The sequence below is a fragment of the Pholis gunnellus genome (assembly GCF_910591455.1).
Source record: "Pholis gunnellus genome assembly, chromosome: 1".
Lineage (NCBI taxonomy): Eukaryota > Metazoa > Chordata > Actinopteri > Perciformes > Pholidae > Pholis > Pholis gunnellus.
The window spans coordinates 23,608,996-23,620,745 of NC_136528.1; the positions used below are offsets into that span (position 1 = coordinate 23,608,996).

An 11,750-nucleotide genomic window follows, 5' to 3' on the forward strand; every position below is an offset into this window, starting at 1 on the left:
ACACATACTGTACAGTCAAACTTGCATACTACCAAACTCAACACAGAATCAACCATGACATGTCATTTGTTGTCCAAAACCAATAAAAGCACAGACCAAAGTACTCTATTGCCATAATAGGCTTTGACACAGTGTGTATTGACAGACCAGAAATAATAAGGTTAGAGCTCCACTACACCAGTTAACCAAAGTGTCTGAAATACACACAATCAGGGCACAAGAGTGAAAAGCATGTTTAATGAACTGGCTGAGTTTCAAATGTGTAGAATTTTTATTCAAGCAATCAAAGCGCTTGTTGTCTACATATTGAATAATGCTTCTGTAAAAATAATAGAAGCATCTTCATAGGAAAGCCTACTGATTGCCTGTTCTTACAGTTACAAAGCCTTGCAGAGATAAAAGAAAAAAAAAAATGAATGGATGGTGTGTGTGTTTGTGTGCGTGTGACTGGTGGTGTGTGTGCTTTTGTAAAAAAAAAGATAAAATCATACCTTTTTCTTCTTGTCTCTGTACAAACTACTTGAAACTTTCAGAGCTTTAATGAAACATCCCAGACAGACTTTAGTGGCAGATTGATTCACAATATGTAGCAACAGCTTTGTGCAGTAAAATACCATGTTTGTGCACACTATCCGCATTGAAACAACATCACAATGACAGTTCCATTCAACTCTTTAATGCTTTGCGTGTGTCTCCTTGTCTGCAAGTAAGCCCTCAGATAAACATTAAGCCAAACTAGACCACTTATAAATGACCAAAATACAACCAAAAGCTACAACTTTCTCTTCAGATTTCACTTTGGTTAAGGTTTTTGTGCTATATCCCGGCATTAGATAACTTCAACATGGTTGATTGTGTGGGACATGAGGCTGCAGTCTGTACAGGACAGTTCCAACTGTCCCTCGCTGACATTCTCCCTCCTGGTTTCATTGGACAGGACACAAAATACCATGTTCTGTTACGCTGGGTGCAAGCTTCATTAAGGCATGAAACAAATGATATTTGTGCCGAGGTGTCATATACTTTTCTCTGTGAAGATATCATAGGTGGCAAACGCATAAGGGCTCTGCTGTTGTGAATATCATCCAAGGGGTCTCCGAACACTTTACATCAGCCACTTTTCTGTTTGTTTTACTATGTACATGATATGGGCAAGACGCATGTTTAGAAAAGGCAAATATTAGAAGGTTGGCATTTGTCGCTCCCTACCCCAATCAGTAACTCTACCAATGAAATTTCAAGGATCATCCAATGTGATGGTGACACGTCCTTCCTGTGAAACAGGCATTGATGACTAGCTACAGTAGTAAGCTAAAGTGGCAAACAGTGGATACAGCACTTGTTTTCCCCAAAGCCATGGCTCAGGATGGTCCTGTTTTTACCTTTACATAAATTGAAAAAAGGTTTATGTTTTTTTATGTGTAGGGAAGCATTCTATACTGTATTGTGCAATACATTATTACAGAAAAAAACATGTTTCTGTAGGAAAGGTTGGCGCTTTGAAGATCTTTCTCCTTTTGTTTTATTTCCCTCTTCAAGAAGGTCCTGTTGCCGTTTTTAGATGAAGTTAACTGTGCCAGAAGAATTAAATTCTGATTTGTATTTATTTCTTGCATGCTTTCCTCCCTGTTGCTAATACCGCTCTTTAACTGTTCGCTCTGTTGGATGTGTGAAGCTGTAAAACATTCTAATTCAGGTTATTGTCTGTGTTGAACAATGTAACTGTGTAATTAAAACATGAAATTAAGTATTCATCACTCTTTGTTGATTTTCTTCTTTACGTGCAGTCTTATTCTGAGACTACATCCCCAGAACAGGAAAATAATCCATTGTTATAGAATCATTACTCACACAAACGTATTATGTAAACTTCATTCCCTCATCAGAAATACGATAACAGCAGATCTAAACAACATACTGAAAAAAGATATTACAACAGACCCATACACTTCAAACCATTACTAAATATCACACATACAAATCACAAACAAGCTCACTTCACTGTCACAAGTATTTACAATTTAAGAGATGCTTCAAAACATATATTCATGTATGTCAAGCGAGTTCACACATTTTAGAAAATGTAATCACATCCATTGAACATTCTAGCCAGGTTATTTAATCTGCCCGGTAAATCAATCATTACAGACTCAAAACTTTGTTCATACCAACAGACTGATGTTTTAAATTATAGTGGAGATCCCAAAGTTTCCATTGATGGCAAATATGTCAGATTGAATTTAGAGAAATTTGTAGAAAATGTCTAGAATATTTCCACTTAATGGGATAATGTAGCCGTAAAACTGTTGTGTTATGAGTGATAATTCACTCAGTACAAGCATCATATAGCCTCAATGAACAACTGAACAGATATTGTCAGACAGAAGCGAATTCTTCCAACCCTAAAACTGGGGAAATGGATGGGTGAATAAACGTTGCTCAGTGATACAGTAACCTAACTCGTTTCCTATTTCTTCTGGTTTCAAATTTTACATTTCACAATGTTTTTAATGACCAGATGACACTCAAGGATTACTACAACACCCATTTTGCCTTTTAGAAATGTCCTGAAATTTTAGTCAAACACCACTAAATCAATCAAAGATATTCAGTTTTATTTTTGAAGAATGATACCATTTATTGTAAAAGAATGTAGATCTCAGGATGTATCAGTTGTCATGTTACCAGCTATAAATCGTGGGGGTGAGGAGGGGGGAGGGATGGGTACCAGGGGCAGAGAGGGGGGAGGGCCCCTTGTTGATGCGCCAATGGGAGGAGGACATCGCCCAGCGTCTTTCTCACGTGCGCGCCACTGTCAATCAATCCAGCGCGTCATGGATCTCATTCACAGGTGATATCTATTAGCTATTACCTCATATGCTGTCAGGTGTCGCGTCCACCGGCCAACCGTTTTCTTCCTGTGGGAGATATTTTGTGTGGCAGTGGTTTTGGCAAGCTGCAGTCCGCTTTGCAGATGCCATGTTTGAGCAGTGAGCATGGCGGAACATCATCTGGAGTACGGCTACCTGGAGGGCGAGTCCATCGGGGAGCGTTTCGCCGAGGACCCGGTGGGTATGATCGTTTAAAGTGAATGGAAAAGGGTGCCGCCACGTTTGTTTGTCTGCGTGCAAGTAACATTACAGTAGTGCAGGGGGAAGAAACGAGGACTGTGACGTTGGACAAGCAAGCGCAGACCCAAGCTATGCTATGTGGTGTCGTTATTTCACTGATAAACGTGGTGTGCAAAGAACGACCTCAGTGAGCCACATCCCATAACGGTACGACACGCTGGGTGACTTGGAGATAACCCGGTGCATGGCCTGGTTGAAGTGTTGGAACACTGTGTGGTTCTAAATTGTGGCTCACTCAAATTACTGATTGTGAAACCCTCGTTCCCGTATAGATACTGTCCTGAAACCTCAAGCCTTTTTTAAATAAATCATTTAAGAAGATTGAATAAATCCATTTGGTGCTTTCATAAAATATAAACAGCCACAATTTAGTAATTTCGCAATGCAAATGCTGTTCAAGCTGTCAATTCTGGTCATTTCATTTTCTCATATAAAACTAATACTTTTCATTGTAAACCAGAAATTAAAAGTAAAATATCAGTCTGCGTCTTATCACAATCTATACCAATTTGCGCGACAAATAACAGGAAAATAAAGTCTACCAATACATAAGATGTTGGGCCACCAGTACAACTTTAAGGCTCCTCGTCATAGACCTCCGCACGTCTTTTGAGGTAACACTGCTCATCCGAAACATATTCCCTTTTTGTGTTTTGATGCTACATTGTTAAATTGCATTGAGATCTGGTAACGTTGAAGGCCACAGCATATAATTCATATCATTTGCATTACCAAATCAGTGTATGCCCGGTGTGGATGCATCTTTATCTATTCTGTTTCAGTACTTATTTATTCAGACTTTTAGGTACTCATTTATTTCCCTTTTTAATTTGTCCCCAGTCTGGTTTTCAGTGTCAGTTCTCGGTATAAGCCACAGTGACTTCAATGTTCTGATTCCTTGCCCAGGAGCTGGCGGCCATCAAGGCCAGAGTTCAGGAGCTGGAGATGGAAGAAGAGTCGGAGAGACTGAGGGAAGAGGAGAGGTTTGATGCGGTAGACATGCAGCTCCTGACCAGCAGCCCTCGGCTTGGTGAGACTGCACGTGCGTTTTATCCGCCTCGTGGTTTGTTACTGTGTCACATTGGTGGACAGCTAAACACCAATTATGCATTTGGGAAGCCTCGACAGCGTAGCCAGGTGCGTGTAGCATCGCAGCCTCCAGGCAGGTGAGGTAGCTGCATCCTTCACCATCTGGCTAACACCTGGGACGCTTCACTGTGGTCACAACAGTGTTCACATGTGCCTCATCACTGCCCAATGAGACGAAGCAGTGAGCTCCAGAGAACCAGAAGGGTCCTCCTCCTGCCTGTGGCTATTTTCTGCCCGTGTGCGTCTCCTCGTCCCTTTCACTTTCCACTTCCTCCCTTTTGGTTCCTCCTCAGAACAGAGACTTAATCAGAGGGGAGCCGTAGTCTCAGATATGTTTTAACAAAGATGATACAAGAGATATGTTGGTGGAATAATCATTGTGTTCATTTCACCTGGAGTGCGCCCCTGTGTAGGTGGTATTTACTTCATAGTGCATGCACAAGAACAGTGTATACAGTTTTTGTTTCCTCCACAGGACCGTTCTACAATATGACTCCTGAAGAGAGGATAGATGCAGACAACAGATCAGTCTATGTGGGAAATGTAAGACTTTGTCTTTTCCTCACACTGGGCATATTTCTTTTCACATTCCTGATCCGACACACTGTTTAACAACTCCCAGGTAGACTATGGAGCTACTGCAGACGAGCTGGAGATCCATTTCAACGGCTGTGGTCCTGTCAACAGAGTTACCATCCTGTGTGACAGGTTCTCCGGCCATCCCAAGGGGTGGGTGCAGCTCGAGCATACAGTTTATACTTATTTTTTTCGACCAGACTGTTTGACCATAAGATACAACTCTTTGTCCATACTTTTTTTTTTTCTCTTTACTTTTCACAGCTTTGCTTACATTGAATTCTCTGATCGAGACTCTGTGCAGAGTGCGATTGGTCTGCATGAGACCTTGTTCAGAGGAAGAGTCCTTAAGGTGAGGAATGTTGCACTACATGAAAACCCTCAAACTAGTTTACTACTCGCAACTATGAGTCAAATGTCAGGTGCCATACGGCCTACAGTACCACTGACATGGGAGTTTAGGATGGATAGATGGAAGGTATGGGCATGTGTTTGATTTGATATGGGGAAGGATATGTTTTTTTTTTTTTTTTTTTTTCTTTGATTGGTAGAGCTCAAGTTATGCCCATACTGTTTATAACCTGCAATTCAACACTTCCTCGTACCGCGATACCTCCTTATCCCTTCTGTTGAATCGAGAAATGCCATTTGGTCTTATTTACTGCAGTTACTGTAACCTCACTCAAAAGGTCATGTAATTTGGTCCTCACTTAATTTTCACTCTAGTAATGTCAAAGTACCCGTTTTAAGTTAAAATTTTCCTCGCTGTCTTTCTCTGCATCAAGATTATCATTAAGGAAATGCCATGTTTGCTATTCAACAAACACTGATCATTCTTCCAAAACAGTACACCAAAAAAACTGTGTTCTTTGACTTGCAGGTAATGCCGAAGAGGACCAACATGCCAGGTATCAGCACCACAGACAGAGGAGGACACAGAGGTGGCCACACCAGAGGCAGAGGCCGTGGTTACCGTCCACCTCGATACCAGAGCAGCTCTCGAGGTAGGTTCCGGTACCAGTCGATCAGGCCACAACACCAAACCCCCCACCCTTACTACGGAGGCCCCTCAGTGGGGAAGAGACAGTGGGGACACATGGACTACCAGGAACAGATGCCGAAGCGTTACCCGTGTCTTCTTCTCATCACCCCACCGTCGGAGGAGTTGGGGGCGGGGGCGAGTGGACAGCACTACCCTCAACAGCGCTAGCACTACCCACAGCATACATACTAAAGTGGGCGAATAGAACTGATCATTTTAAAGAAGTGTTTTCCAGGCATTTCTGAGTTGCGCATCGTGTGAGATGCCAGATTGGACAAAAGAGATGACTTCCTAAGTTGCTTCAAGAGATGTGAAGGATGAAGCCTAAGGCCAGAGGTGTTGCATTATAAGCTTATGTTGCTGGAAATGCATGGGACAATCCTCAAATTGTTATGCAGTTGCATCTCTTACTGTTTTTACAAACTGATGCGAATGTATTGTTGCTGCCTGCAATGTCTTGTATAAATCCTCCCTATGTATAACTTATAAGTTCTTTGCTATGTAAGTGAATAAATAAAAAAACAATGATCCGCTGATCCAATGTGCAGCAACAATGAAGCTTTATTACTTGCACATTTCATTAATCAAGGCAACATGTAAACAATAGGATTAGGGGGTTCTGTACAGCGGAGACTCAGAAGATGGGGTGGAAGAGAAGTCAGCCAGTTTGCACCATCATTCCAGATACGATGCCATCGAAGGCCCTGGAGGAACATTTGTCAACAATTAAAACACTGCAATATGTCAGATACAAATCCTTTTGAATATCAAGTAAAGAATGAACTCACTTGGACTGAATGGTGTCCCCGGGAATGTGGAATGGGTTGCACATTACATCGGTGAAAGAGTTGTGTAACTTTCTGAACATCTGGGGGGAAAAAAATCAAGCTAATCACGAATTGTGGTGTGGGGGTCGTGTGTGTGCATCGGGCATTAAAAATGTGATTTAAAGATTCTGCACTAGTGTCACAACCAATTAAATCAGACAAAACTGTAGTTCTATTTTTTTCTGGAAAAGCTTACATTTATCGATCGGATTATTACAGTGAAACGCATTGTGGGAGACAGAACTGTTACTGGTTCATAAAATGTATCCTGAGGCAAAGGGTGACGCGGTTTAATTCAACACTTGCGCCTATTCTGTGTAACTAGATCAACATCCTGACAGTTTGTAGATACTTAAACAATTCCAATGTGGCTTTGAGAGAAGTATGCCTGCAGAGCTGTTTTTGATTAGTACACTTGCAACAATAGGACCAATCGTAGGCTTAACTTACACTTCTAATTTCATTGTCCCGTAACGATGTGTTTGACGAGTCCACAACGATGACAAATTTCACCTTGGAGTTGGTTACATACCCATATCTAGTTCACCAGTCAAGGATAATCGGTTTCCCCTGTAAGACTATTTACAGTATGTGCAGAGATTCCATTTTACTTTTTAGAATGTTTTAATAAGTATACACTTCACATTCAGACATAAACCATCCTACAACAACAATAGGAGAAATGCAATATTCTAAGAATCATACATCTACATACGTCTAACAATTTCAGACTTTCTTGATGAGTAGAGGTGTGTATATTTAAGTTCTTCAGATTTAATGAAGATGCGGTGGCAATCAAAAGATATTAAACCGTAAAACAGTCTTAACCCTTTCAAAGATGCATTCTCTAATTAAAAGATAAATCAGGCGCTTGGAGTACTTCTCTCGTGGGATTTTCCTAACCTTTAACCTTTTAAAAAAAACAAGGATACACTTTGTAGTCTTCAGTGGGATAGAGCAGACCCAGGTACAGCTCTCTCTGGTCTCCCAAAGATTTGCCTGCTGCTGAAATCTTCTCCTCCACCACATCCAGAGAGGTGTGCACGGTGTAGTGAAACTTCAGCTCATTTTGAGTGGGCACACTGCGGATGTACAGCGGGTAGTTCTGGGAAAAGACACACAACGACGAACCCTTTAAAAGCATCACATTTTCACCACTTGCAGCAAATTGTAACCGCAGCCAAGAATGCTAATGTTGTTAGCTCTCTAACGTTAGCTGTTGAAGTGTTTCAACCTAATGGACCTTCAGGCATACAGAGAACGCTGACATTTGCTTAGAGAGAATCACAAGAAGAGGGAAAACATGTGTCAACATTAAAAACAGGCCACCGATAAACCTGGGGCATTTAACGACAGCAATCATTACCTCTTTTGCGATCACTGCTATGCACACCGCCATGTTGGTGTTCCTCCTCTGAGCTGTCAGACGCTGTCACGTGACAACGCTGCATTCAAACGCTGTTGGACAAGTGGCAATAGAGACGAATTACGACTGTTTTATAAGCCATGTAATACTTATACAACGTATTATTTGTCAGTATCTTGTACTTATATTGACCAAAAGTATTTCGTGAACACATATGGTCCAACTTTCTACTTTTTCCGACCTATTTAGAATGATCCCTCGCACGTACAACATTTATCAGAAGTCCTTGAATCCACCAGCTATCAAGCAACACTTTTGCAGTTACTCACAGTTGAACGCATTATTCGTTACGCTACCACACACATTCATAAGTCAAAGAAATACAATCCATTACGCTAAAATGAATGTAAAACCTAAATTAATTCCAATCAAAAACACGTCCAAAACAATTGTTCTGCTGTGTATACGTAAGCGTTGCGCTGATGACCCGCATGAAGGCAAACAAACCACTTCCTCGAAGTTGATCATGACTTTAGCAAGCTGCAGCACAGCAATGCGACTGATGCCCACTGTAACTCTGACTTTCTTCTATGCATTAATATGTTGCTCCGTCACAGAAAAGACATCAAATGTTTCATCTCCAAACATTATCATCATGCTGATGGATGACGTAAGTTATGTCCTGTTTTGTATGACTTTAGTTCATCACATCAGCAGCAGTTTAGTTTGAGCAGTGAATCAGTTTGACAGCTCAGAACATGTTTCTCCCAACCTCTTTCCTTCTCCCAGTCTTTGTCTTTGTCTGTTGGTTATGAGGAGTACCCTCTGTCACTGCACATGTCATTGAACATTGCAGCTTGCACAATGTTTATGTGTGTTTTATCTTTCTTGGTGTGAATGTATATAATCTTTCTTCTTTCCCTCTGCTCTTCAGATGGGGTGGGGGGACTTGGGGGTGTTTGGCCAGCCTTCTAAAGAGACCCCCAACCTGGATGCCATGGCTGCCCAAAGCATGCTGTTCCCAAATTTCTACACTGCAAACCCCCTAGGTTTATTTTAACAGTGAGAGACAGAATATCAAAATAAATCCAGATAATCACATCATATAAAAGTTTTAAATTGATTTGCATTTGATTGTGTGAAATAAGTATTTGATCCTCTAACAAAACAAGACTCAGTACTTGGTGGAGAAACCGCTGTTGGCAAGCACAGCGGTCAGACGTTTCTTGTAGTTGGTCACCAGGTTTGCGCACATCGCAGGAGGGATTTTCGGCCACTTTTCTTTGCAAAACCTCAACGTTTCGAGACTGTCTCTTAGCAACTCAAGCTTCCAGCTTCCTCCACTTATGTTGTATGTGATTAAGGTTCGGAGTCTGATTAGGCTTCATTGTTAGTGTGGGCACTTACAAAATCGGAGAGGGGTCAAATAATTATACCCTTTTCTGTATGCAACAGTGTTCCAAAGAATAGAGCAACGTGACTAAAAACATTTGGTAGACACTTATAATAATATACTATTCATCACAATCACAATCAAAGCCAGAGCTGGCATTTTAGAAACTGTGAACCATAAATGCCAACGCTAGAAATAGCAAACTCTCAATACTCCTTACTGTGAAAATTATCGAGCTGCAAATGATTGCTTCCTGGCTTTTGATTACTCAGACTATATTGTGCAATAAAGTCGTGGAAAGTCTTGTACACTAAATATCTTTGACATTTCCTGTAGCATACACACTACAGGAGATAGTGGGAGGATGAGATTTTGATTCCCCAGATGCTGAAGAAAAAGGGCTATGTCAGCAAGATAGTTGGCAAATGAGCTCTATGTCTTCCTGTAATCTTTGTTTCAGAGGTTGTGTTGATGACGACAGGTGATGGAGCCTGTGAATTAAATTTGAATAGAAAATTATATTTGCATATTTCAGTCAATTGATTACAAATCATGTATTCGTAACATTACTGATGGTCATTTTTTTCACAGTATACACTGATTTTATAGCAGATTGTAGAATGTGTTTTTCCTCTCATTAAGGCACCCATTGATAGGCCTTCCTTTCTGTGTGGTATGAAGTTCTTTTGAGATAATTGATCACACACAATTTTATATCTCTTTTGCTTTTGCTCTGCATGCACCACACACGTCTAATGTTACGTATTTTAAAAGCTCTTCACAACATCACCACCTGACCTAACGCACAACTTTGCTGTGTTAGATTACCAACCCGTCTCAAAGTTTCAATGCTCTGCAAAAGTTTATTTACGTACTGCACTGAAGTGAATGGAAACCAATGAGAGCCTATAGGCATGCACTGCAATCAAATATTAATATCAGTATGTTGTGCTTTTGAAAAAGGTCATGTAATAATAATAATAATAATAATACATTTTATTTATGGAGCGCTTTTCAGAGTACTCAAAGACACTTTACTTTAAAATCATCATAAATATAAAAGCTAACTAAAAACATTAAACACACAATACTGGTCACACATTAAAAGCAGTTTTGAAAAGGTGGGTTTTGATTTGGGATTTGAATATGGAAAGGTCAGTGCCGTCTCGGATGTGTTTGGGGAGAGAGTTCCAGAGGGAGGGGGCAGATATGGAGATGTCCGGTGCTCGGTCCTGAGTGGAAGGGACAGGAGGTTGGCATCAGAGGAGCGGAGCCGACGGGATGGAGTGTGGTGGTGAAGCAGGTCGGTGAGGTAGGAGGGGGCCTGATTATGGAGGGCTTTGTGAGTGAGGAGAAGGATTTTGTATATTCGATCCATTGTGGGACGGGGAGCCAGTGGATGTTCTCGAGAACTGGGGTGATGTGGTCACGGGAGCGGGAGTGGGTGAGCAGGCGAGCAGCAGTGTTGTGGATATACTGGAGTTTATTTAGGATTTTGGATGATGTGCTGTGAAGAACGCTGTTGCAGTAGTCGATTCTGGAGGTGAAGAAGGCGTGGATCAGAGTTTCAGCAGCAGATGAGGAGAGTGATGGGCGGAGACGGGCGATGTTTTTTAAGTGGAAAAAGGCAGTTCTGGTGATTTGTTTGACGTGGTGTTCAAAGGAGAGGTTGCTGTCGAACATGACTCCAAGGTTGCGGATGTGTGGGGAGGGAGACAGAGTGGAGTTGTCGATGGTGAGGCAGAAGTTGTGACCGGTTTTAGTGAGGGATTTGGGACCAATGATGATCATGTCCGATTTATCACAGTTGAGTTTGAGGAAGTTGGTTTGCATCAATGATTTAATATCAGTTAGGCAGTTGGTGAGAGTGGAGTGAGTAGCCGTGGTAATGGCCTGTAATGAATTTTTTAAAGTGAACCCGTCACAGTATCCGTTAAGTTTGCATTTTCCTCGTTCGGTGCTATGGGTTGCACATTACATCAGTAAAAGAGTTGTGTAATTTTATGAACATCTGAAAAAAAAAAAAAAGTAAAGAAAAAAAGAAAAAGCAAATCACGAATTGTGTTGTGGGGTTTTGCATGTGTGCATGCGCATCAGGCATTCTTCAGAGTGTGATGTAAAGATTCTGCACTAGTGTCGGATAACTAAAGCTCTCTGTTCATGCAAATCTCATTGACAAAACTGTAGTTCTATTTTTTTCTGGAAAAGCTTACATTTATCGATCGGATTATTACAGTGAAACACATTGTGGGAGACAGAACTGTTACTGGTTCATAAAATGTATCCTGAGGCAAAGGGTGACGCGGTTTAATTCAACACTTGCGCC

The 11,750-nt window shown here is 41.2% G+C and overlaps 2 protein-coding genes across 2 annotated transcripts; one reads left to right on the forward strand and one right to left on the reverse strand.

Annotated features, from left to right (window-relative positions):
• Positions 1-2,996: 2,996 nt before the first annotated feature.
• On the forward strand, positions 2,997-6,006 carry pabpn1l (PABPN1 like, cytoplasmic; the record flags this gene model as incomplete). The annotated part of the gene is made up of 6 exons (XM_079177051.1): positions 2,997-3,068; positions 4,038-4,161; positions 4,696-4,763; positions 4,843-4,949; positions 5,061-5,148; positions 5,677-6,006. The coding sequence occupies 6 exons, from the start codon at positions 2,997-2,999 to the stop codon at positions 6,004-6,006; spliced, it is 789 nt and encodes a 262-aa protein (XP_079033177.1).
• A 376-nt stretch (positions 6,007-6,382) lies between these two features.
• trappc2l (trafficking protein particle complex subunit 2L) lies at positions 6,383-8,172 on the reverse strand. Its single transcript, XM_079164065.1, has 5 exons — positions 8,032-8,172; positions 7,598-7,770; positions 7,116-7,203; positions 6,627-6,706; positions 6,383-6,542 (listed from the first exon to the last, which is right to left on the reverse strand). The coding sequence occupies exons 1-5, from the start codon at positions 8,062-8,064 to the stop codon at positions 6,497-6,499; spliced, it is 420 nt and encodes a 139-aa protein (XP_079020191.1). The 5' UTR covers positions 8,065-8,172; the 3' UTR covers positions 6,383-6,496.
• Between the last annotated feature and the right edge of the window lie 3,578 nt (positions 8,173-11,750).